At 43.1% G+C, this 27,650-nt stretch overlaps 3 protein-coding genes across 4 annotated transcripts in view; 2 read left to right on the forward strand and 1 right to left on the reverse strand.

The window, feature by feature from the left end:
- The first annotated feature begins 1,837 nt into the window (after window positions 1–1,837).
- Window positions 1,838–3,653, forward strand: LOC118389622 (calglandulin-like). The gene is given in 4 exon segments (XM_052528635.1): window positions 1,838–1,871; window positions 3,130–3,270; window positions 3,401–3,499; window positions 3,616–3,653. Coding segments are annotated over 4 exon segments (312 nt in total).
- Window positions 3,654–4,270: 617 nt separating this feature from the next.
- Window positions 4,271–10,084, forward strand: LOC118389449 (uncharacterized protein C3orf18-like). The gene is made up of 4 exons (XM_035779355.1): window positions 4,271–4,582; window positions 7,328–7,801; window positions 7,968–7,993; window positions 8,887–10,084. The coding sequence occupies exons 2-4, from the start codon at window positions 7,703–7,705 to the stop codon at window positions 8,990–8,992; spliced, it is 231 nt and encodes a 76-aa protein (XP_035635248.1). The 5' UTR covers window positions 4,271–4,582; window positions 7,328–7,702; the 3' UTR covers window positions 8,993–10,084.
- A 1,405-nt stretch (window positions 10,085–11,489) lies between these two features.
- Window positions 11,490–27,650, reverse strand: part of LOC118389623 (hepatocyte growth factor-like protein) — a 43,174-nt gene continuing 27,013 nt past the window's right edge. The window contains exons 18-25 of one of the 2 annotated variants that reach the window (XM_052526551.1): window positions 24,735–24,877; window positions 19,638–24,314; window positions 17,443–17,666; window positions 16,844–16,927; window positions 16,605–16,655; window positions 15,610–15,687; window positions 14,488–14,526; window positions 11,490–13,935 (exon numbers count right to left, since the gene is read on the reverse strand). In XM_052526551.1, the coding sequence (XP_052382511.1) occupies window positions 24,153–24,314; window positions 24,735–24,877 (305 nt within the window). In that variant the 3' untranslated portion in view covers window positions 11,490–13,935; window positions 14,488–14,526; window positions 15,610–15,687; ... (2 more) ...; window positions 17,443–17,666; window positions 19,638–24,152. The remainder of the gene's footprint in view (window positions 13,936–14,487; window positions 14,527–15,609; window positions 15,688–16,604; window positions 16,656–16,843; window positions 16,928–17,442; window positions 17,667–19,637; window positions 24,315–24,734; window positions 24,878–27,650) is intronic. The other variant, XM_052526550.1, reaches the window with a different exon arrangement.

Below are 27,650 nucleotides of genomic sequence, written 5' to 3' on the forward strand. Positions count from 1 at the left end.
GTACCTGTTTCCTATAGCATCTTCACAGGGTCCTTTGCTGTTTTTCTGGGATTGATTTGCACTTTTCGCACCAAAGTACGTTCATCTCTAGGAGACAGAACACATCTTCATCCTGAGCGGCATGATGGCTGCGTGGTCCCATGGTGTTTATACTTCCGTACTATTGTTTGTACAGATGAACGTGGTACCTTCAGGCATTTGGAAATTGCTCCCAAGGATGAACCAGACTCGTGGAGTTCTACAAAAAAAATTCTGAGGTCTTGGCTGATTTCTTTTGACTTTCCCATGATGTCAAGCAAAGAGGCTGTAACGGTTGTCTTCGTGTTCGTAATGTTTTATTTACTGAACACTGAAATACAAAAATAACAACGTGAAATAAACGAAAACCAAAACAGTCCTGTAAGGTGCAGAAAACACTAAACAGAAAATAGTCACCCACAAAACACAGGCTACCTAAGTATGATTCTCAATCAGAGACAACGAACGACACATGCCTCTGATTGAGAACCATACTAGGCCAAACACGTAGAAAATATAACAGAAAAAAGACCATAGACAACCCACCCCAACTCACGCCCTGACCAACCTAACGCAAAGACATAAAAAATAAACTAAGGTCAGAGCGGGACAGCCCCCCACCAAAGGTGCGGACTCTGGCCGCAAAACCTGAACCTACAGGGGAGCGTCTGGGTGGGCGTCTGTCCGTGGTAGCGGCTCTGGCGCGGGACGTGGACCCCACTCCATCATAGTCTTTGCCCGCTTAAGTGGCGCCTTTGGAGCAGCAACCTTCGCCGCCCACCTCGGACTGGGGACCCTTGCAGCGGCTCCGGCAGCTCCTAACTGACGGGTGGCTCTGGCAGCTCCTGACTGACGGGCGACTCTGGCAGCTCAGGACAGACGGCCGGCTCTGGCAGCTCAGGACAGACGGGCAGCACTGGCAGCTCCTGACTGAAGGGCGGCACTGGCAGATCCTGACTGACGTACGGTTCTGGCAGCGCTGGACAGGAGGGAGACTCTGGCAGCGCTGGACAGGAGGGAGACTGGCAGCGCTGGACAGGCGGGAGCACCTGGAAGCCCTGGACATGAGGGAGCACCCGGAGGGAGGAGACGGAGAGACAGCCTGGTGCGTGGGGCCGCCACCGGAGGCCTGGTGCGTGGAGGAGGCACCGGATGGACCTCTCGAGCACCGAGCCTGCACAACCTATCCTGGCTGGATACTCCCCGTAGCCCGGCCAGTGCGGCGAGGTGGAACAGACCGCACTGGGCTGTGCTGGCGAACTGGGGACACCGTGCATAGGGCTGGTGCCATATACCCCGGGCCAAGGAGACGCACTGGAGACCAGATGCACTGAGCCGGCTTCATAGCACCTGGCTCGATGCCAACTCTAGCCCGGCCGATACGAGGCGCTACGATGTAGCGCACCGGGCTATGCCTGCGCACTGGGGACACCGTGCGCCTCACGGCATAACCTGGTGCCTTCCCGGTCCACCTCTCTCCACGGTAAGCACGGGGAGTTGGCTCAGGTCTCCTACCTGACTTAGCCACACTCCCCGTGTGCTCCCCCCAAGATATTTTGTTGGGCTGCCTCTCGTCCCTGTTGCGCTGCCGTGCTAGCTCCTCATAATGCCGCCTCTCGGCTTTGGCTGCCTCCAGCTCTTTCCGGGGGCGGCGATATTCCCCAGCCTGTGCCCAGGGTCCTTTTCCGTCCAAAATCTCCTCCCATGTCCAGGAGTCCAGAACCCTCTGCTCCTGGTTACCACGCTGCTTGGTCTGGTTGTGGTGGGTGATTCTGTAACAGTTGTCTTCGTCTGTAACGGTTGTCTTCGTCGTCTGACGATGAGTATGAAATATCGGACCAATGCGCAGCGTGGTATGTGTTCATGATGTTTTATTTACTGAACACTGAAATACAAAAATAACAACGTGAAATAAACGAAAACAGAAACAGTCCTGTAAGGTGCAGAAAACACTAAACAGAAAATAGTCACCCACAAAACACAGGCTACCTAAGTATGATTCTCAATCAGAGACAACGAACGACACATGCCTCTGATTGAGAACCATACTAGGCCAAACACGTAGAAAATATAACATAGAAAAAAGACCATAGACAACCCACCCCAACTCACGCCCTGACCAACCTAACATAAAGACATAAAAAAAACTAAGGACAGAACGTGACAGAGGCACTGAGTTTGAAGGTAAGCCTTGAAATACATCCACAGGTCCACCTCCAATTGACTCAAATGATTTTCAATTAGCCTATCAGAAGTTTCTAAAGCCATGCCATCATTTTCTGGAATTTTCCAAGCTGTTAAAAGGCACAGTCAACTTATTGTATGTAAACTTCTGACCCACTGGAATTGTGATAGTGAATTATAAGTGAAATAATCTGTCTGTGAACAATTGTTGGAAAAATGACCTGTGTCATGCACAAAGTAGATGTCCTAACCGACTTGCCAAAACTATAGTTTGTTAACAAGACATTTGTGGAGTGGTTGAAAAACAAGTTTTAATGACTCGAACCTAAGCATATGTAAACTTCCGACATCAACTGTACATACTCTTACTATTTATTTTAGTAACTAATACAATGTTATCCACCATCAAAATTATATTCTGAATACTGCAATAAACAGTTATAGCTGATGAAAAATGTAAACAATGCTGTTATTCTACTGTCAAATTCCGTATAGAATTGTATCAAACTGTACTGTTCTTACACAGTTGCTAAGCTTTTTTTTGTGAAGATTCATTTTAGAATGAGAGATGTGAAAATCAAAGGCATTGTCATGTTACAGTACATGTTAGGAGATTCATTTGTAGTAGGATTTCTGTCATCACTAGATGTCAGTGTTTTACCTTTTCAATGCCTTATTGCAATGATGTGATCCACCAGGACTCAGGTCGAGGTATTTTTTATTTATACCGTTAATAGATACCAAACACCTAGAACTAATATATACTGATTCCACTAACGATGTTAAAGACATACTTTCCTTCTATATTTATATTTATTAAAAATACATCAAAGGAAATTGGATGACGAAGGCTGTCAAATTCTGTTTCTTATATACAGCTAGCTAGTAGTAATATCTTCCTTATTACTTGTTTTTGTGTCATCACAGGAAAAGGTACCTTTAACCGTAGCTTCCTGGGTCTAATGGCATTGGCCCATGAAAGAGCCAAAGGCCAAGATGCAGAGCTACGAGCTGCTTTCAACGTGTTTGACAAAGAGGTCAAGGGATATATCGAGTGGAATACACTGAAGTAAAACTAACATTACCTACAGAATCTATTGCTTGGTTCCAGTTTAGAGACCTTTTTGCCCGTTTTTCCTCGCTATGAACTTAAATTAACTTTAAGAATCAGCTACAAACCACCTCTATTTGCAGGTACAGTATGTGTTGATGAATGCATCAGAATCACTGAATGAGTTGGAGGCAGAGCAAATGATGGAGCCAGATAAAGATTGAGATGGAACCTTCGACTATGAAGGTAAGAGTAGACCAGTCTCTCAAAATTATATTCATTTTATCTCACTGAAACTAACCCGGATAAAAAAGTTTTAACAAATAACCTTAATTTAAAGCATCTGATTTTCTTCTCAAAATGAATGGTGGCCATGATGACTGCAGACTCCTTCAAATGAGCTAAGTGAATCAAAGAAGACAGAAATGAAGAGAGAACATTATGTTGGTCAGGGTTGACCGTGTTGGTTACTGTCCTGAACATCATGCTTCACCTGTTTTGATAATGTATTATAATAAAACAAGACAATTTCTCTCAAAATTGGTCCTCAAGTATGCAAATGTTTTCATTAAAATAAAGCTGTGGCTATTACTGCGTTGTGTGCTGACTGATTGAATTGAATTCTTATGGGTGACCTTTGGGGTAAAATATGGTATCTCATATGTAAGATTTCTCAAAATTACAGTACTCAAACAAATCCTTACAACCTAAAGGTACTATGAATGAAAAGTGCTTGATTGAAAGCGCATTTGCCTCACTGAAAATCCCCAGTCCGTTGCCTGTTAGAGGATGTGACATCATAGGGTTAATTTCCCCAGGCCAGCCACCCGGATATAATCATCCATCTTGGCCTGACAGCATCTGGTCTCCCCAACCATTAAATCCCATTCTCATCCCTATAAAGCCAGATTGACGGCTCAGAGAGCCGACGCCAGCTGCTGCTTTCACCCCAGCCGACCTATCACAGGAGGGATGGGGGAGGGAGCTTTGGATCACAGAGCTCTGGTTGCAGCATCCCTGGAGCAGCTACTGTTATCTGAAACACAAGGGCCAGGATAGGGGAACAGATCTAAAGAAGAGATAGACGGGGAATCCTCTGGAACCATCCAGGGGTCGGGTTGCTTTGTGTGGAGTGGAGCAGGAGGTGAGAAGAAGTGTTTTCCATGTAAATACCCCCTCAGAAGGGATAAGCGGAGGAGCTGTAGAGAGACGAGGAAGGGTAGAGAGAGGGGAAATGCTCCTTCTCCCTAGAATATTACCCCTCTATCTGGCTACCTACTACGGCTCCTTTAAAAAAAAATAGTGGTAATCCCATCACATCAAGGAAAGGTAGGTACATACCCCTAATCTGGGAGGGCAATTAAGAGGAGCTTGCATGCCATGTTGGCAGGATTAAAAGACATATTTTGCCGTATTTATACTTATTGATTTACAGAGGAATGATCACTGTGCAACATTTCATGGTGTGAAAAGGACAATAAGAGATGATAAACTTGAGAAACATGCTATATTATGGAAATGTTATGTTGACTGTCTTTGTACTGTATTTGTTCTCCAATTGGACAGTGACAAAGGCTGAGACTGGCTCTGGGTTGTGATTGGTTGAGATCTTGTACTGCACATGTTCCGCATTAGATGAATAAATAGACAGACAGCTGGCAGACTGCATTCTGAGGTGGGACCGGGGATGGCTCATGTGTCTTTGTTTTCATGGCTCGCTTCGAGGCAAGCAACACTGAACCATGCATGAGAGCACCAGCAGTTCCTGACGACTGTGTAATCTCGTTCTCCATAGCCAATGTGAGTAGGACCTTAAAACAGGTTCACAAGGCTACGGGGCCAGACAGATGACCAGGATGCATACTCAGAGCCTGTGCCGATCAGCTGCCGGGTGTCTTAACTGACATTTTCAACCTCTCCCTAACCCAGTCTGTAATACCTACAGGTTTCAAGCAGACCACCATAGTCCCTGTGCCCAAGAAAGCAAAGGTAACCTGTCTAAATGACTATTGCTTTGAGCGGTCATTGCTCACATCAACACCATCCTCCCAGACACCCTGGACCCACTCCAATTCACATATCACCCCAAGAGATCCACAGATGACACAATTTATTTTGTACTCCACACTGCCCTCCCACCTGGACAAGAGGAACCCCTATGTGAGAATTCAGTTCATTGACTACAGCTCAGCGTTCAACACCATAGTCCTCTTCCAAGCACTATGGTGTTGTTCACCCACAACTGCGTGGCTGCGCACAACTCCAACACCATCATTAAGTTTACTGACGACATGACAGTGGTAGGTCTGATCACTGACGACAATGAAACCACCTATAGAGAGGTGGTCAGTGACCTGGCAGAGCGGTGCCAGGACAACAACCTCTCCCTCAATGTCAGCAAGACAAAGGAGCTGATTGGTGGACTACAGGAAACGGACGGATGAGCACGCCCCCATCAACATTGACAGGGCTGCAGTGGAGCGGGTCGAGTGCTTCAAGTTCCTCTGCGTCCACATCAGTAAGGAATTAACATGGTCCACACACATCAACACAGTCATGAAGGAGGCTGAAAAGATTTGGCATGGCTCTCAGTTCCTCAAAAAGTTATACAGCTGCACCATTGAGAGCATCTTGACTGGCTGCATCAGTGTTTGGTATCGCAACTGCTTGGCATCCGACCACAAGGCGCTACAGAGGGTAGTGTGTACGGCCCAGTACATCACTGGGGCCGAGCTCCCTGCCATCCAGGACCTCTACACCAAGCAATGTCAGAGGAAGGCTAAAAATTGTCTAAGACTCCAGCCACTCAAATCACAGACTGTTCTGCAAGCGATACCAATGCACCAAGACTGGAACCAACGGGACCCTAAACAACTTCTACATCCATGCCATAAGACTACTAAATAGTTAACAAAATATCTACCCAAATATCTGCATTGACCCTTTTTGCACCAACTCTTTTGACTCATCACATAAGCTGCTGCTACTGTTTACCTATCCTGTTGCCTAGTCACTTTACCCCTACCTAAACATATCTACCTCAATTACCCCATACCCCTGCACATGGACTCGGTACTGGTACCCTGTGTATATAGCCAAGTTGCAGTTACTCATTGTGTATTTACTCCTTGTGTTATAATTGTTTCTATATTTTTCTCTCTGCATTGTTGGGAAGGGCCCATAAGTAAGCATTTCACTGTTCGTCTACACGAACAGTGCACCATTGTTGTTTACAAAGCATGTGACATATACAATTTTATTTTATTTGTGTGAGACTATACTAGATTATATCATGTCTGCCATACTATTGTACATGGCAGAATTCAGCATGTAAATACACTGACCCTCTGGCTCACAGTTTAATGATATCTTATGAAGGCTTAATGAAACCTACACTAGCCCTTTATAAGGTTTATATACTGTACATGCTTTAAAAATACTATATAAAGGGTGGTGTGTGTGTGGTTGTGCAGTACTACTGTATGTGTGCAAACTTCGGAGCGACTGTGTAAACAGCACACCCTCTGACACATTGCCTAACAAAGTGTGCTGAATTTTTTAGGGTTGGTTTTCCTCTGTATTTTCTCTGCTATGTTCTGCCACCCTTTTCTCTGCTTCTGGTGCCCACATCCTGCCCACAACACCCACTGCTGCCCTGTCGGCACAACAGGTTCTGGGGTTTCATCTGATGGAACCAGGGGTGGGGACATATATGCTTTTACCTGTTTCTACAAATACACACTTCTACGAGGCGAACATCGTGTCATGTCATGAGCACTGTGAAAAATACACACAATTATTTTGCATCTAGTTTAGTTTTTATGGAGGATGCACCTTGGTGCCAATTTGTTTCAGTATTTCACAAAAAGATTAACACCTGATCAGAGGTTTTGCCTTGATCATAATCAGAATGAATGGGCCCTCCTGTTTGACACATGTGTATTTCAGACCTCAAACATGCTACACACACACAAAACCAACATACAACCAACCAAGCCATATGATATGCTATTGTAGTGTGCATAATATGTTTGTTTGTTTTCTGATCTGATGGTGTTAAATGATCTGTTTTAGGTTCTGCCTGGAGAGTGTGTTCTGGTGTACTCAATGCAATCCCAATGCTTCAGCAGACCTCAGTCCAGAGAGAGTCAACCTGCGGCTGTTGTGACACACCTGAGATACAGACAAGAGTCACATTGAGACAACCACAGCAGTGGGACACAAGACAACTCTCCACATTGCTTTGTTGTTTCCTCTTAGCTGAAACCATGGATATGACTATGGCCAAGACCACCGCAAGCTTTCTCTCCACTGTCTCCAGCACCTCCATGACCCCCATTCTCACTGTTACAACGGACGCCAGGATGGAACAGGGGATGGTCACAGAGTCCAGGACAAAACTCATGACCACTAACATTACTATAACAACAACCAACGAGACAAGCTTCAATGCCACCAAGCTGCCAGTTGGAGCTCGAGGGCTCTGAGATTGGCATGGTGTTGGTGCCCTTTGGCATCATCACTGTAATTGGCCTGACATTGGTCGTGGTAAGAAAGCAATCGCTTCAGTCACTACCTAGTTTCCATGCCCACAAAATATGTCTGTTTGTCACAACAGTGTACACAGTATGAGAATGAGTTTATTTTCCTGCTCTTATCTAATTAAAAATGATATGTGTGACTCCCTGTGCCCCACCATGTCTTCCACTCCCAGATGCTGTATATCAGGAAACGGAAGAGGTGAGGACGTTCCTTATTATATAAGAGTTCAAGTTATCAGCCAGATTTGTGAAAGGGAGGGCTACCTTCCATGCATATCCAAATAATTATAGCATTAAGAGAAAAATGTCAGTAATCTTTGTCCTGGCAACCCACAAGTTGAACGAGCTGACGTTAGCACAGAGGAGTCCCTGCCCATATTCTGAAAACCTACCTTAATCAAGTATCTTGATTAAATCCCATGCCCCCCTAAAAAAGAAAAAAAGAATAACACTCACACTTTTCTTTCCTACTAGCACTGACTTAGCTGATTACTATTTTATTGAGGACAAATTGACTTACTATGATTATGATATGTGGTTGTCTCACATAGCTATATATTTAATTGAAATTTTGAAACAAACAAAGAATACTTAGTAACAAAAATAATATGGCAACTACTGTCCAATGATAATAACAATGAAATAAAAAAAGTATAAGGCAACTACTGTCTTCTGTTTTGGAGTGACAGCCAATTTAGTAATTCATACATTGTGCAATTCTGAGTTTTATAACGGCATCCAATAATTCATCTGCAAAGATTGTTATAAATGACATCTAATGCACAAAGTAAGGTCTTGGTTTTGTTTAGATAGATGACGTCACCATAGTGTAGGATAGGATGCAGCAGTTGGGTTACTAAATGATTTTGAATGGATATAGTAAAACCATTCTTAGATCTGTATAGTAACCCAAGCTTATAGTTAGGACTTTTTTTAATGCACTAACTGTAAGACACTCTGGAAAAGAACATCTTCTAAATGACCAACATTTCAAATGTAATGTGTTTCTAACAATTCATTAAAAGGTTTCAATACTACATAGATACATTTGTCTAACTATTACTTTCCTCCTGCCCTGTGTTCACTGTTCAGACTGGAGAAGCTGAGGCACCAGCTGATGCCCATGTATAACTTTGATCCGGCAGAGGAACACAGGAACTACTGGACCACAACCTCACAGGACCCAATAACAAGGTAGTATACGACACAGGTCTGAAGCAGTGCCCAGGCTACACTCCCCTCTTCAGTGATACTGATCCTCTACTGTAGATCTATGATGATACAAGTCTTGATGGTCACATTATGTTCAGACTCGTCTTTAATAACCCGCAGTGATCTATTGCTCACTGATCTACAGTTACTGGATCTCATCTATATTTATCTACAATGTATTCATAAATCTATAGGTTCAGAGCATCATAATGTACTCCAACAGAGCTTTGTGACTACAGTGCTTACATTACCAGTAACTATTTTATACTCATATTAATGGACTTTTTTCTTTTAAGTTTTGACAATAGGCAAAATGGTAATACATATGGTAAAGTGAAATTTGTGTCTGTTGTTCCATTTTCCTTAAGCTACCCTTTCAAAAAACACTTACCATGTGGACCTTGCCGTGTTAATTATTCACCATTTACATACAACAAGTTCAACGATTACAACAGAATACCACTGTACACACATGCACAACCTTTTCTACTACACTGGAGTGACACACACCGATACCCTCATATCCCATCTTCTCTCTGTGTGCCAAATACCATCAAGTTGTTGATTACTGCCTCATCACTCTCACCTCACTGCTCCTAAATGTCCCAAAATGACTGATTTCCTCATTTTCCCCTTGTGATTGACATGACTATGCTATGAATGTGATTATAAAAATGTGTGTGGCAGTACTGGTTTCCTTTACAGACGTGTCTCTGACAAATACTACATAATTATCTCTTCCAAATTAACATACAGTACATATCTTAAGTACTCAATTCACTTCTCCACCCATTGATTTGTTTCCCTAACGCTACATTACTAAAACACATGTTATAAGCAATCACAGCAGTGGCAGATTCAATATTCATTGGTTACAAAATGAAAAATCTGTTCATATGACCACTTATGGCCATCGCATAACATAGTTATGGTGGATGATTCTAGTATTACCATGGCAACTATTGTGTCTCACAGTTTTACCCCCCCCAGACTCTCACGACCTCCCAGGGGACGATTCAGAGGCCCAGTCGCCTGGTCTTCACAGACGTAGCCAACGGTCTCAATGCATAACTACACTCTTAAAGACATGAGAGGGGACTACTGGGGGGAGTGGGGAGGGGACTACTGGGGGGAGTGGGGAGGGGACTACTGGGGGGAGTGGGGAGGGGACTACTGGGAGGGGACCACTGGGGGGAGTGGGGAGGGGACCACTGGGGGGAGTGGGGAGGGGACTACTGGGGGGAGTGGGGAGGGGACCACTGGGGGAGTGGGGAGGGGACTACTGGGGGAGGGGGGGGGACCACTGGGGGAGTGGGGAGGGGACCACTGGGGGAGTGGGGAGGGGACTACTGGGAGGGGACTACTGGGGGAGTGGGGAGGGGACCACTGGGGGTGTGGGGAGGGGACTACTGGGGGAGTGGGAAGGGGACTACTGGGGGAGTGGGGAGGGGACTACTGGGGGAGTGGGGAGGGGACCACTGGGGGGAGTGGGGAGGGGACCACTGGGGGAGTGGGGAGGGGACTACTGGGGGAGTGGGGAGGGGACCACTGGGGGAGTGGGGAGGGGACTACTGGGGGAGTGGGGGGGACCACTGGGGGGAGTGGGGAGGGGACTACTGGGGGGAGTGGGGAGGGGACTACTGGGGGGAGTGGGGAGGGGACTAGCTATTCCGTCATTGAGATATGTTGCTCAGGAAAAACAGGAAAACTGGAATTAAGGCCATGGAAACATACTGATGTCTGGGGGATGTTTTTCAGGCTGGGCTATAAGGGAATTCTGATGTTTAAGTTGTAATGTAGTCATAGTTTAACTGTGAGGATCTCCCATCATTGTCATTAGTCCATATCATCTACAGTGACTATGGTGGGATATATGGGGAAATTAGGTGAACTTTATTGAACTAAGGATTTTGTACTGGTTGTTATTTGTTGCACAAATACTTAATGGGTTTTTGTTGGATCACTGTCTTTCTCTGTAGTTAAGTGATAGTGGTGGTAGAACTCCTACATCCATCTTCATTGAAAACTCTGTCTAGAATGTATTCATTTCCACATGTTCGTATTTTGCTGCTAAATGTAGACAACCACATTTGAGAAGAGACTCCTCTAAAATGGTTATGCAAAAATGTTATGCTTCCATAATGGTGGTGGACTAGAGACCTGGAACAACAAGGGAATGGATATTCTACACATTGAAGAACTAAAACACGACATCAGGAGATCTGGAGGACAATGCCTGGGGTACTGTAACCCACCTAGTGTACGTTACTGTACCCCTGTCCACACATCCAAAATGTGTCTTTCAGTACTTCTGTCTCTATCGCCCCTTTGCCCTCAAAGTATTAGTATATTTCCTCTATAACAAGTAATAAAGCAGCAACATTGGTTTCTATACACTTAAAGATACAGTATTTAACCAACAGTATTTTGACGACCACTTATTGTGCTGCTACTTTTTGATGAATACATGACAGACGAACATAGCTATGTGATACTTTTATTGGTAACAGACAGACCAAGCAGCACCTCTATACTCATGCAAAAACACACCATAAAGCGAGACAGATCAGAGGCAAACTAAAAAACACAATTTTGAGTTGTGTATTCAAGTTCAAATGGATTACATTGAAAATAAATCTACATGAAGTACATGATCAAGGAGACTGAAATGAACACATTTCCAAATGTTGCAAAAAAAATTGAAAAGCTTAAAAACTGAAGATGTTACGAGATAACAGGACCCAACTACACTACTCAATATTTAAAAGCCCTTGTACATAAAGCATTACAACAAGCACATGACAAACTCCTAAGATATGTGTACTTATATACACACACACACACTGAATATACTGTATCTATATCAGTAAGCTCATAGAGCAACACTGTCAATATCATATAGACAGTGGATATCCTGACGTTGCTGAGGTATGAAGTTAGGTTAGGAGGCACTTTTACTGACATCACAATGCAGTACTTCGGGTTTATTTGCCTGTACGATATGCTGTTATGAACCTAGTGAGATGAGTAGACAGCAGATATATGTTCTATAGGTCTCATAAGATCACATGGGACAAGCAAAGCTAAAATCAACCAGCCACCCCTCTGGGACAGTGCTCAGTGCCAAAAACAGACCTGTTTCAGACGTAGTCCACATGGCAAACAGTAATTCCAGCCAAAGACGTGAAGTCATAAGAAAAAGACAGAGTTTAGGTTAGAAACTTGCAACTGACAGAAAAAGACTATGTGGACTTGTCCACCCTCTCCAGAAATACATTACAGGAAGAGCCCAAAAAACAAAATGTTAACTTTTATCTCACTATTTCATGTCTCACGTGTCACTGACATCAATTCATCAAATGGTATGGTTGTTAATCTAACGTCTGCAGTGTGAATGTGAGAACATGAAATGATGACGTAGCCTTTTACATAAGATATGAGGGGAACACGTAAGGGTTCACAGAGGTTGTGATAGAACAAATAAAACATAAGTAAAAACTACAGAAAACAGTAAAATATTGGGTCATTTTGAACCCAGGTACTGTAGATAGATCAATTCTCAAGACAGGCATTTCATCAGAGCCACTAAAGGCTTCTGCTGGGATTCACTTAAAGAGTCTGTCAGCATGGACGTGGGAGGGAGAGTGTGAGGCTAGCGGGTACAGTACGAATGGGAGTATCCTGAGTAGGTATGTGTGTGTGTTCGTTTTTTTGGTATGGGGAGAGGCTATAAGAGTTCTCTGATTTCCATGACTGAGGTAGACTGAAAGGTAAAGGGACTGAGGTGAGTTGAGGTCTGAATGAGGTGTGTGTCAAGTCATATTGTGAATGTCAAAAAACAAATTAGAAATACACAATAAAATAGAATAATATCATAACTGAGTAGAATGATATGTTCCTGAATAGCTAAATGCATAGCTACATTAAGGCAAAATACCTGAGGTTATAATGAGTGTATTGAGAAGATAAAGGTAAATACAAAACCTGAGTGTGGTCCGATGTCATGTCAATTGGACACTGTTGAGTTTAGACTTATATCTGCTCATGTTAATGGTAATGTAAAATGTATTCCCATTCAAATATACATCTAACAAAATATCCCTGTGTTTCTTCACAATCAGGACAGACATAACATAAATTGGGTCATGCCTCTTGTCCCAGTAGCCGCTGTTTGAAATGCATCCTTTTCTTTTGAAAACCCTTCCCCACCATCATCATCATCATCACACACACACACACACACACACACACACACACACACACACACACACACACACACACACACACACACACACACACACACACACACACACACACACACACACACACACACAACCAATCTTGTTCATGAGAAAGGGTTTGGGCAGTCAAACTGAATTGTTGCACGGATTGACCAAATCCTTAGTAATCAATCAACTGACCAAAGCTATGTCCATCATTGACCCAGCCTCAGGGCTGGATAGACTCCAGGCACAATAACCCAAACAGGCCTACTGTTCTACAAAGCAGGGCTATTATCTGTTGTTTTAGATCCTCATGATAGTGGAGGTTGGATTATACACTCTTAGAAAAAAAGGTGCTATCTAGAACCTAAAAGGGTTCTTTGGCTGTCCCCATAGAACCCTTATTGTTTGCATGAAGAACCCACAGAAGGTTCTACATGGAATTTAAAAATGTTCTACCTTGAACCAAAAAGTGTTCTACCTGGAACACAAAGTGTTCTCCTAAGGGGACAGACAAAGAACCCTTTTGGAACCCTTTTTTCTAAGAGTATACACCTCTTTGTCTCTGCCCAAACCTTGAGGTAGTACTGTGGCACATTGTCTATTCCCCCTCTGCTTCTTCCTGGGCTGGAGGGTGAGATGGCGAAGCCTCAGTGGGTAAAGACTGTGACTGTGAGGGGCCCTCCTCAGTTACTTCTGAAAGACCCTGTGAAAAGACACAAAAATACAGACATTAGTATGTACATGTATGTGTGAGAGTGAGTGCTTGCGCGCGCATGTGTTTGTGTAATGATATACTTGTATGAGTGTGTAAACGAGTGATTCTTTACATGTGGGGAAATAGGTCTGTACGCGAGACCAATAAATGCTAGGGAGAAGATGGTTATGTCAGGAAATCAAGAAGAAAGGGGAAGAGAGCGGTCATATCAGGTTTTCCCGCTCAGCATTGACTCATTCGCATGTCTGTGTCTGAGAAAGGGATGACTGTCTATGGTTTCAGTTCTTAATGTGTTTTAACTTCTTTGAAAGTTGGTTCTGCAGTGAAGATTGTGATTAGATGGATGAGGGTGTTGAGTGACATCGGCCTCTTTTTGTGCCAGTGTTGTTGGTGTAATCCGTTGGTTCTCTAAAAGAAGGTGCTCTTTCAACGGACGTTCATATTCATCCTCCATGAAAGTAGTGCTCAAGAACAATAGGTAAGAGGATCATTTGAAGAATAAAAACATAATATGACCTATTATGGTGTACTCCTTCTTACCTGCCGTTCCTGGACGACTTCTTGAACTACTCTCTGAGGCTTTGGAGAAGAATAAAAGTGAGAGAAAAAGAAGAGAGAAAGGTTGTTCAATCAATCAGTCAAACTCTCCATTGCACAATGCAGGCCAGCAGTCGACAACTTCAATCTTCAAGGGCTGCAATGTTTTACTTTTAATCAGTGAATGATTTAGACCAGGACTATTCAACTCTGACCCTACAAGGTCCGGAGCCTGATGGTTTCTGTTCTAAATGATAATTCATTGCATCCACCCGGTGCCCAAGGTCTAAATCAGTCCCTGTTTAAAGGGGAACAACGAAAAGCAATGGGTCTGGCTTCGAGGTCCAGAGTTGAGTTTGAGGGATTTGGACCAACGATGGGCAACTCAGTCGGGATCTCAAATTACTGTCGAGAGTTTGAATAGCAGAATACACAAGGTGCAATTTCAAAATGTGGTTGTGCATCAGCAGTTTTTATCTTGTTATGTTAGTCACTGACAGTCACTCAATTAGCCCATGTCAGCAAAAAAAATGTTCATTGGTGAGTCAGCCTAAACTTACCGACCAGGGGGTCCCCATTGATTTTGTTAGTCACTCTCACTCAGATATCATATCCTCCCCACGAGGGGAATTTCACTTAGGGCCACCAAAAGTCTAGGACTGGTTCTGACTGCATGTGTTGGTATGGTTGAGGGTAAGCAGACCCGCAAGCCATTGCGGCCCCTCATGATTAGTTCAGATTTTTTTGTGGCCCCCACCCCCATCAAAGTTACCATCCCTGATTCAGACCTAGGACACCAGGTTAGGGAATGCTCTTGTCAATCACTGACACGAATCAGGAAAAACAGAGGGCACTACTGCCCTTAAATCATAAAAGTCTAAGCCGTTGGAGGGCTACTATTACAAGATGGTCATACCATGGATCATTTAGCTATTTGATTTGGAATTTTAGGACCCCTTTAGGTATACATTTTTGTTGTTGTTGAAATTGCTCGCAGCCCATATAAACACATTTTTATTTTTAATTAACTAGGCTAGTCAGTTAAGAACAAATTCTTATTTACAATGACAGCCTAGGAATAGTGGGTTAACTGCCTTGTTCGGGGGCAGAACGACAGATCTTTACCTTGTCAGCTCGGGGTTCGATCTAGCAACCTTTCGGTTACTGGCCCAATGCTCTAACCACTAGGCTATCTGCCACCCCCTAAACGACAAAACAGACAGTACAAAAATAAATCATAAGGAACAAGGTTTTGAAGTGTCTGTCCTATATCTAGGAGATATAAGAAAGCTCAGGAAATATATATTTAAATTTTGGACACACGGTTAACCCCTTTTTTGGAGGGCACAAAACTGCTTTCATACTTTCATTCATTTTTGATAATGGTACCTGGTTACCATCAGAGTCCTGTGACACTTATTGGGGTTGTAGAGCAAAATGGAGAACAACATCGTGTTTGTGAGTCTCCTCTTTACATAGTGGGGTCATATTAGTTTGTAACCCAAACGGTTTGGACGTTACAGACAGAAGTTGGCACATCGACTCTATCGACTTCAGATGACTCCTGTGAGGCTTCTGGGGGGTTGTGGAGCAAAATGGAGAAACCGTTCGGACACGACATAAGTTTTTTGTGAGAAGACCAATTTTCAGAATGTCTCCTGGTCTGACAAACAGAGCTTTAGCTCTGCCACTTTTCACAACAGATGCGGAAGGCCGACATAGGCGGTTGCGTTTGATTGAGATGCAGCCCATGCAAATATATATATCTCTAGCTTAAACAGACTCTTATGGATATTTTAAGGCAGCACTTACCAAACTTGGTACTGGGGAGCCCAAAGGGTGTTTATTTTGTTTTTTTTGGCCCGAGCACTACACAGCTGATTCAAATAATCAACTAATCATCAAGCTTTGATAATTTGGATCAGCTGTGTGGAAGAAAAAAAAAGTGCACCCCTTGGGGACCCCAGGACCGAGTTTGTGAAACACTGCCTTAAGGACTGAAGTTGTGCATTCCTAGGATACAAAGAGAGATAGGAGTCTAGGGGCGTACATTTGAGGCGCATATCAGTAGGCCTCATTACATGTGTGTGCTTGAGTGAGTGTGTATGTTAGCCTCATACCCATTTCCTTGGCCGGCCCCTTGGTCTTCTCTCCCCGACAGGCTCTACTTCCTGACACGGAAAGGATGGAGGATAAAGCAGAGATGATTGTATTTTTTATTATATACACAAAATGTCTACTCACAACCCTATTCCTACAGTTGATATTTTCTGTTCAGCTCCTCTGCCTAGTTGGATTCTTTGTTTTTATTGCATATTTCATGTTAACGATATCCATGAACATGAGAAGATGATCTTACCTTGGGTGTGGCATGAGGGCCTTTGTTCTTGCTTCCTCTGGGTCGTCCTCTCGGCCTCTTTGGAGTTGGGGGGCCAGTGGGCTCCTGGGGAGAGATGAAGCAAAATCAGGAACTGCTATGGTTATCACTCTGACTCTATCCATAGCCAAAGCAGCTGTGACCCACTCTATTCAATAACATTGTATAGAAAAACCTATGCCAGACTACAGTTGTTAAAATGTACATTTGGGTTGCTGCTTATGACAGGGTGATATATTTCAGTTATTGTGTCATATACAGATTTATGATCTTAATTTGATCACCCTGTTACAGGAGAATGTTCCTACAATGCAGGACATTTTTTGTGTATTTGATTTTTAAAAAGGCTTCTGATGTTTGTAATTTCCACTTAGAAATTTCAGACTTCATTTTCCCTTACGAAAAATGTATCAACCCATATAAAATGTTTCATTAATTATAATCCACATAATTATTCACATTTCCTGTTGCTGCAGGATTATTTTCCTGCTCATCAAACTTGCTCAAATTAAGATCCGACACCTGCAGGGTCCTGTACAGTGTATGAAGAATGTATGTGGAGGGTTCTGTGGTGGTCCAACCTCCTGTTGTTTCCGTGGGCGACCCCGGCCCCTGCGTGGAGGTGTAGAGTTAGGTGATTGGGCCACGCCTGGCTGTGGTGACGGCTCCTTGGTCCCGCTGTTGCTCATCCCTGTGTCTGTCCACCAGCGCAGTAAGATGGGGGTGTGGGCATGGATGCCCAGAGCTCTGGCCTCAGGGCAGAGGGTTAGGGAGGGGCAGACTTGAACGGCAGGGGGTAGGACACCTGGGAAGTAGAAGGGGGGCTCAGGTTAGCTAGTCAGTGTTGGGCGATCTCTTTCTAGTAGGCCTATTGTAAAGACATACATAGTTTATACTATCGTGCATAATCTTTGTATTGTTCCAATGTAACTGGGGGCTGGACAAGTTGATACAAATACACTTTCCTCCTCTCACTCTGAACCTCATAAAATCATTATGAAAGACCACACTGCTTTCGTCTTGCAGTCAGTCACAGAGCAAGAGTGAGAGCTGCTTTATAAAAGCCTTTGCACCAGCCATTGCATGTTCATCTGAACACAGACAGGGGTTTGGCATATGTAGGGAAACATTAAGTAGCAGAGATATTCACAACTCAGTATCCCATTCAACATTTAGATCTAATCCCTTCAGTCTGTACTGGTTATTATTGGTTATCTACTGTATGTCTGTGAGGCTGTATATATAGGCTATATGCCTGCTTGTTGACATATTTGTTAGATTATGTGAGTATACAGTGCTTTCAACATGGGCTTCTCAGTTACTTTGTACATGAGTTCATATGTGCCTTTAATCTAATATCACCTTCCAAATCAAATATCACCTTCCAAATCAAATACCACCTTCCAAATCAAATACCACCTTCCAAATAAAATATTGTCTGCACTTTGCATACAGATGTTGGAGGCTAAAATCCAGTACTAAATATTTTGCTGCTACACAGGTTACTTTTGTTTATTTCACTAATAACTAAAAACTAGAGGGATTAAAGGACACTTAATTGATTTGAATGATGTATTCTGCGTTTCATTCCTTCATTAATTCATTAATTGTGTTGTTAATTTTGACTGATTATAGAAAGGTGTAGAACATAATCAGAATTCCAAGATGAAGCTCATGCACAGACCAATCAAAAAGGAGATACATCTTGTTGCATTGATATACACTGTAGCTTTTCTTTACCAACAAATGCATTTAAGTAGGAAGTTGAGAGTTGAATTTGTCTGTCTGCAGGAGTAGGCTACAATGTTTTTAAACACAGGTGAAGTCTATGAACAGATACTTTTGCATAGCAGGAGACGATTCGTTTAACTATGTTGCTGGCAGTGAACTAGGAGGACTGAATGTACTTTTTCCATATGGGCGGCAACTGCAACCATAAAAACACATTCTGTGCATTCTTTTAAAACTACCAAAATGTGTGTCAGGCAGCCTACATTCAAACTGTCACGTCTCTTATGTTATACTTTTAAACTTTAGGTCTACTTGACTTAAAAGGCGCCACTTACCAACATAAAATATAGGTTAGAGCAGTGGTATATGGTCTCCAATGGAGCAGGACTAACATTGGGCTATAAGAACGATACAGTAGATCACACAAGAGAAAAGTAAACTATTTGTGCATTTTTATCTTTATAGCATAGTCTATATAGTATACCTACACTGCATCGTCAATACATGTTTAATCGGGACATTCAAATAATTGTACATAATTATTACATAACCTGTATGAGTTTATTTTAATTTACAGCCGGCGCGAAAGCCATGTGTTTACAGCAGAAGATGCAGGGAGAGAGCAAATCATATCGAATCGAAGGACAGCAGTTTGTCTGCGGGTAACCGTTGTACTTAATCTGAATGATCTGAATACACGATTGAGTAGTAACATATTAATCAAATTGAAGAGAAAAATATCAACAATGTTATTGTAGAAAAATAAACGATAGCCTGTAGGCAGGCCTATAGGAAGGGTAAAATGCTTCACCTACCTTGCTCCCACCAGCTGGTTTTATTGTTAAACTAGACTACCTATTAAAAACACCGATGGAATTGTAGGAAAGAGTACTATTCAGTCTATATTTTAGTCTTACGATTTCTTAATCTTACAGACAGTTCCTTGAATAAAGTTTATCTTGGAATGAACTAACAATATGTATCTTTCTTTCTCTCTCCCCCTCCCTCCTTTCCTCTATCTCACTCAGTCTGTGTGTGATCTTACGTTTGTCTGTCGTATCCTCGTAGTCACGAATACGATGATGGGGGTTGGAGCTGGATCATATAGGAACATTGCATACTTTCTCTACCATAGGAGGAGGGGTGAAACAGTCACAGTCGAACACGCCCCTTGCTCATTGGACCACCCACTTGTGAGTGATGGGCATTATACAGATGTAGGATCTTAATTTGATCACACTGTTGCAGGAGAACTTTCCTGCAATTCAGGACATTTTCAACTTGAACTTTCCTGCAATGCATTACATTTTAAACTTGTACTGTATTAACAAGTCTTCTGAAGTTTGTAATTTCCACTTTGACATTTCAGACTTGATTTTCCCTTATGAAAAATGTATCAACCCCTACAAAAATGTCCAATAATTATAATCCACGTAATTATTCACATTTCCTGTTGCTGCAGGATTATTTTCCTGCTGTATCAACCTGGCTCAAATTAAGATCTTACATCTGTAGGCTACACTACACTCAGAGGGTTCTACATAGAACCCAAAAGGGTTCTACCTGGAGCCAAAAAGGGTTCTTCAAAGGGTTATCCTATGGGGACAGCCGAAGAACCCCTTTGGAACTCTGTTTTCAAAAAGTGTAGCTGTAGATACTGCAGCTCATACAGTTACAGTACCATGAAAATAGGTCCTACACTACGTAAACAATTGCTTAACCTGCGTTATTCTGTGTGTGGAATGGACTTCAAAACAAGAATTCGAGCTAATATGTTAAAGTTTGTTTACTCAACGAACTGCTGAAGTGAACTAAATTCAGTGCTTAATTTGAGCCGGATCTTGCAGTAACAGGATCCGGCACCTACGTTTTGGACTGTTTTGTCACGGAACCTATTTGACCAGATCCGGTACCTCTCCTGGCATGAAAAATAATGTTAACTTTTTGCATTGTAAAAACTAGAATAAAAGTGATCAAAGTTAATTCGATGTACCTCTTAATTCTCCTGTCCCCACAAAAAAACAATGTGAAAAATGTGATTTTCAGCCCGGGAAGGCCAATCATTTTGCCACAGAGGATCAATAGCTTGCCTAGCTGTGGATTGTAGCCCAATAACAAGGAATAGCCTACAGTCCGGAATGAACAAGACATCTGTCAGTGAAAAAACAGCAGGCAGGCAAAACAGGTCTTTCACAGGTTTGGAAATAGAAGACTATGCTGTAGGCTACAAAAGTATTTGATCAACTTCCAAATATTGTTTTACAAATGAGAGAGAGATAGGCTTTCGGTACGAGCTCACCGGCCATCACTAGCAAGTGAGCTGCTCATCATTGGGTGAGTCAGTGAAACTGGAAAGCACTTTTAGGATTATAATTTCCTTCTCATATTGTAGCCTACAATATTTGTCTCCACACACTAAGGCCTAGGCTATTGATGGACTCAAGACAAGGTCATTTTTATTGATCTCAGATTCTTAGTTTGTCAGTGTCAAAGTAGCCTCCAGTCATGTAAAATTATGTAGAATTGTATGACATGCGTTTATAAAAGGCCAAAATTTTTCCAGATCCTAGGCTACTAAAAATGTACCCCATGTGTGCAACTTCTGTACATGCCTTCACTCTACTGCTCTATGCCACTACGCAAATGCAATGAAATGCATGCAATGCTTTATTATAAAGGTAACTTTTTTCCTCATGTGTTTCGGTACCTCAGAACTCCACAAGTCACCCCCCTCTCGCTCTCACTTTTTGTTCCAGCGCCTCCTGATTAAAAAATTAAGCACCTCCCGATTCAAAAATAAAGTTCATTTTTGCTCAAAACCACAGCCATCATTATTATACTGCCCAGCATGCTCTATTGCAGGTTGATTTTCAGAATTGTTTCTTTCAATACCTGTGTTTTTGCATGCACATTGATTGGTTGATTCATCTCATGCTACACAAACAACATACATTTTTCTAAACTAATCCAATGTGTTAGTAGTTGGACTTATTGCACCCAGTTCTGAGATGGCTATTCCAGTTTATATGATTTCGGTAGTCTTAATAATCAATCTTCCCTACTCCAGAAGTCTTTCTGAATGCAGGATGGAGACGATTAAAAGTTCCAATTGTTGGATATCCTCACTCTCGCTGTTCTCCAATAGGAACTACACATCACTTTGCAAGCCAGCATAATGTGACTTGCAGGCTTGATGTGGCCTGTAAACCAGGAGTTTCAAACTGCTGCGTAGGGTGTAACTAAGCCCTCAAAGAAAGGCCGTATGTATCTATTATGTAATGCACTGTCATAAAGAGTTTAATTTAAAAAACAACATATTCACTTAGACACACAATTGGTGAAAGCTACAAGACTGAAAACCATTGACTACAACATATGTGTCTGTCGCTAACAAATACAGTCATGGGTGGTAACTACAAATCACTCGATAGGCACACTGGGAAATATGCAAATAGGTCAAATAAATTCTCAAGTTGAATTATATGTTCACTCAACTCCTAAAATCTAATGTTGAGTGAACATACAATTCAACTGGAGAATGTATTTTGGTTCAGCTACAGTATATGCCCAAATATTGAGCAAACTCACAATCCTATTGCAGCTGGTTGCCATACAATTCTACGGTGAATCAACATCTTGTTTTTTACAGTGTAGAATAAAAAATAAAAAACATTTAAATTGAAAACACTCATACGCATAATGAAAATGCTTTATAGGCTACATGTATAAAGTTATGAGTTAGAGAAGAACAATGAATTACTGAGAATAACAATGAATTACTGAGAATAACAATGAATTACTCAAACAGTTATGAAGAGAAGACTAATTTACAGAAAAGAAAACCCCATATGACCAAAAAAGACATGTTAGCCAAATGAGTCAGCTTGCTCAAAACAAGGTGATATATTCATATTGATAAGATCAATTGAAATGTCAAGTTCTCTGCAGCATGGAATAAAATGCTTTAATCTAAAATGTAGTCAGAAGAGGGCACGACTGGAGATGTTTTGAGTTACTATAAGTCATATAAGTATTTGATTAGTCATTAAACATAATTTCACAACAGTGAGCAGCATGAACTGCCAAACCGCCACTGAAACGGACCGAAGCCAGTAAAATCAACACTCATTTGCTAAACGTATTTGTTGAATCAGAGTGCACAAATAGACTGTTTAATTATCTTGGTTCTATGTGTAAATGAGTATGTGTGTATTTGTGAATACTGTATGTGGATATGCGAGTATCTATATTTGTTTGTGTATAATAATAAGAATGTGCTAAAGTGTGTGTGTGTGTGTGTGTTTGAGTGAGTGAGTGAGTGAGTGAGTGTTAGAGAGAGGGAGAGACAGGGAGAGAGTTAGTTCACTGCCCCTCTGCAGGCTGGTGTGTGAGATTCCGCTGGACTCTGATCTTGAGGTGTATTTAATCTGAATTCCGTGGGCTCATCAGTTATAAAACTCCTATAGAACCAGAAAGAATGTGCAAAACATACTGTTCTGCATGAGGCACAAAGGCATGTCTTTAGAGGTGGGGGCAGGCATAAAACAACAGGCAGATGAGGGATTTATTTAGAGGCTGGAGGGCCAAGAAGGTATTTTGGAGCTCCATCGGATACTGGAGGGGTGGGGGGGTGGGTGGGTGGGTGGGGGGTATAAGTCAGCAGTTTTAGTGAAGGGTGTAGGAACGCTTTTGAGAAGCATGAGGTTAAGGAGGCATGTCCTTCACAAGCACATCCTGAGGTCAAGGTTCAATATGTAATGTAATCACCACAAGATGATGGTTATTTTGTTCAGATCAAAGTGCCTAATATTGTTTTTGACACGTAGACAGAAGACAAGGGAAAACATAGTTATTTTATCTTATATTTTTGTCATAAGATTGTAGAATAACACACATTATACACTGAGCGTACAAACAATGAAGAACACCTGCTCTTTCCATGACATAGACTAACCAGGTGAATCCAAGTGAAAGCTATGATCCCTTATTAATGTCACTTGTTAAATCCACTTCAACCAGTGTAGACGAAGGGGAGGAGACAGGCTAAAGAAGGATTTTTAAGCCTTGAGACAATTAAAACATGGATTGTGTTTATGTACCATTCAGTGGAGGAATGGGCAAGACAAAATATTTATGTGCCTTTGAACAGGGTATGGTAGTAGGTACCATGTGCATCGGTTTGTGTTTTTCACAGTCAACAGTTTCCTGTGTGTATCAAGAACGGTCCACCACCCAAAGGACATCCAGCCAACTTGACATAACTGTGGGAAGTACTGGAGTCAACATGGGCCAGCATTCAACAAGCATCCCTGTCGAATGCTTTCGACACCTTGTAGAATCCATGTCCCGAAGGATTGAGACTGTTCTGAGGGAAAATCAATACTGTTCCTAATATTTGATATACTCTGTGTATATTAACTAATTGTATGTAGATGGTCACGGATTACAATTAGGTGGTCATGGATTGTGAGCTATGGCTGGGGGGTGAGGGTGGATAAATATATTGCAGTCCAGTAGAACATAGAGCCAGTCACTGCTTGGTGACATAATGTATTCGTGACTAAGCCATCTCCATGACCTTCTTAATCCAGTCCACATAGACAGAGACACGGATAAAGATGTTAGGCTGGCCTGGGTGTCCACAGCGCCTCATGGGGATGATCACTCCCTCAAGCACCCAGCAGTCACTGTTCTGACAGGCCAGAGGGCCCCCATAGTCTCTCTGGGGGTCACATTGAAAGAACACATCACTGTTAGATCATTGTCACACAGCAGAACTTTCCTACAATGTGGGACATTTAAAATGTGTAGTGTATTTGAGGTTTAAAAAGGCTTCTGAAGTTTGTAATTTCAGACTTGATTTTTCCTTACAAAAAATGTATCAACCCCTACAAACATTTCCATTAAATATAATCCACATAATTATTCACATTGCTGCAGGATTATTTTCATTCAGTAGCAAACTGGCTCAAATTTTGATCATACATCTGTACATGTTTGTGTTTGGCTGTATGTCACATAAGATAATTAATATCCTAAAATAAAGTTATCATTTTTGCTCACCATCAATCTCAGTCTCTCTCATACAAACAAACTATTGCTCATAGACAGATCCTACAACTCACAAACACACCGAACCTACCTCACAGGCACCCACCCCACCCTGGAAGGAGTTGGTGCACATCTCGTTCTCCCGAACACGACCCCGAAAGTAGCTGTTACAATCCTTGTTGCTTAGAACTGGTATTTGAGCCACATTGAGCACAGAGTCATCTGTAGAAGTGCCTAAGAAAGTGAGAGAGAAAGGGAAAGAGGGGGAAAGGAGGATGGGATAGAGAGAACGAGACAACGAGGAAGAGGAGGGCATATGCTGAGTGGTACTGGAAATAACAACACTATCTGTTGGTCCAGGATCTGAAACACTTTCTCATTTACATGCTACATTAGTAAAGCAGATACTTCATAACTTCAAGGGCAGAAAACATTTAATAAATTTGGTTCCTATGTTTTTCCTGACCATGTAATCTGACCTGGGTCAACTCAGGGCCCTGGTCATATGCTCGCTTCAAGGGAAGCAACACTGAACCATGCATGAGAGCATCACCATAGCCAATGTGAGTAAGACCTTTAAACAGGTTAATGTTCACAAGGGCGCGGGGCCAGACGGATTACCAGGACGCATACTCAGAGCATACACTGACCAGCTGGCAAGTGTCTTCATTGACATTTTTAACCTCTCCCTGACCCAGTCTATAATACTTACATGTTTCAAGCAGACCACCATAGTTCCTGTGCCCAAGAACGCCAAGGTAACCTACCTAAATGACTATTGCCCCATGGGACACATCTGTTGCCATGAAATACTTTGAAAAGCTGGCTCACATCAACGCCATCATCCTAGACACCCTGGACCCACTCCAATTTGCATAATGCCCCAATAGATCCACAGCTGATAGGTAGTGTGGGTAATGGTGGAGAGCAGGTGTGGGTAATGATGGAGAGCAGGTGTGGGTAATGATGGAGAGCAGGTGTGGGTAATGATGGGGAAAAGGTGTGGGTAATGATGGGGAAGAGGTGTGGGTAATGATGGGGAAGAGGTGTGGGTAATGATGGAGAGCAGGTGTGGGTAATGATGGAGAGCAGGTGTGGGTAATGATGGGGAAAAGGTGTGGGTAATGATGGAGAGCAGGTGTGGGTAATGATGGGGGAAAGGTGTGGGTAATGATGGGGAGCAGGTGTGGGTAATGATGGGGAAAAGGTGTGGGTAATGATGGGGAGCAGGTGTGGGTAATGATGGAGAGCAGGTGTGGGTAATGATGGAGAGCAGGTGTGGGTAATGATGGAGAGCAGGTGTGGGTAATGATGGAGAGCAGGTGTGGGTAATGATGGAGAGCAGGTGTGGGTAATGTTGGAGAGCAGGTGTGGGTAATGTTGGAGAGCAGGTGTGGGTAATGATGGGGAAAAGGTGTGGGTAATGATGGGGAAAAGGTGTGGGTAATGATGGGGAGCAGGTGTGGGTAATGATGGAGAGCAGGTGTGGGTAATGATGGAGAGCAGGTGTGGGTAATGATGGGGAGCAGGTGTGGGTAATGATGGAGAGCAGGTGTGGGTAATGTTGGAGAGCAGGTGTGGGTAATGTTGGAGAGCAGGTGTGGGTAATGATGGAGAGCAGGTGTGGGTAATGATGAGGAAAATGTGTGGGTAATGATGAGGAAAATGTGTGGGTAATGTTGGAGAGCAGGTGTGGGTAATGTTGGAGAGCAGGTGTGGGTAATGTTGAGGAGCAGGTGTGGGTAATGATGGAGAGCAGGTGTGGGTAATGTTGGAGAGCAGGCGTGGGTAATGTTGGAGAGCAGGTGTGGGTAATGTTGGAGAGCAGGTGTGGGTAATGATGGAGAGCAGGTGTGGGTAATGATGGGGAAATGTGTGGGTGATGGAGAGCAGGTGTGGGTAATGTTGGAGAGCAGGTGTGGGTAATGATGGAGAGCAGGTGTGGGTAATGATGGGTAAATGTGTGGGTGATGGAGAGCAGGTGTGGGTAATGATGGAGAGCAGGTGTGGGTAATGATGGGGAAATGTGTGGGTGATGGAGAGCAGGTGTGGGTAATGTTTGAGAGCAGGTGTAGGTAATGATGGGGAGAATGTGTGGGTAATGATGGAGAGCAGGTGTGGGTAATGTTGGAGAGCAGGTGTGGGTAATGATGGAGAGCAGGTGTGGGTAATGATGGGGAAATGTGTGGGTGATGGAGAGCAGGTGTGGGTAATGTTGGAGAGCAGGTGTAGGTAATGATGGAGAGCAGGTGTGGGTAATGTTGGAGAGCAGGTGTGGGTAATGATGGAGAGCAGGTGTGGGTAATGATGGAGAGCAGGTGTGGGTAATGATGGAGAGCAGGTGTGGGTAATGATGGGGAGCAGGTGTGGGTAATGTTAGAGAGCAGGTGTGGGTAATGTTGGAGGGCAGGTGTGGGTCATGTTGGAGAGCAGGTGTGGGTAATAATGGAGAGCAGGTGTGGGTAATGTTGGAGAGCAGGTGTGGGTAATGTTGGAGAGCAGGTGTGGGTAATGTTGGAGAGCAGGTGTGGGTAATGTTGGGAGCAGGTGTGGGTAATGATGGAGAGCCGGTGTGGGTAATGATGGAGAGCCGGTGTGGGTAATGATGGAGAGCCGGTGTGGGTAATGATGGAGAGCCGGTGTGGGTAATGATGGAGAGCAGGTGTGGGTAATGATGGAGAGCAGGTGTGGGTAATGATGGAGAGCAGGTGTGGGTAATGATGGGGAAATGTGTGGGTGATGGAGAGCAGGTGTGGGTAATGTTGGAGAGCAGGTGTAGGTAATGATGGGGAGAATGTGTGGGTAATGATGGAGAGCAGGTGTGGGTAATGTTGGAGATCAGGTGTGGGTAATGATGGAGAGCAGGTGTGGGTAATGATGGAGAGCAGGTGTGGGTAATTATGGAGAGCAGGTGTGGGTAATGATGGAGAGCGGGTGTGGGTAATGATGGAGAGCAGGTGTGGGTAATGATGGGGAGCAAGTGTGGGTAATGATGGAGAGCAGGTGT

The sequence above is a fragment of the Oncorhynchus keta genome, chromosome 10 (assembly GCF_023373465.1).
Source record: "Oncorhynchus keta strain PuntledgeMale-10-30-2019 chromosome 10, Oket_V2, whole genome shotgun sequence".
NCBI lineage: Eukaryota > Metazoa > Chordata > Actinopteri > Salmoniformes > Salmonidae > Oncorhynchus > Oncorhynchus keta.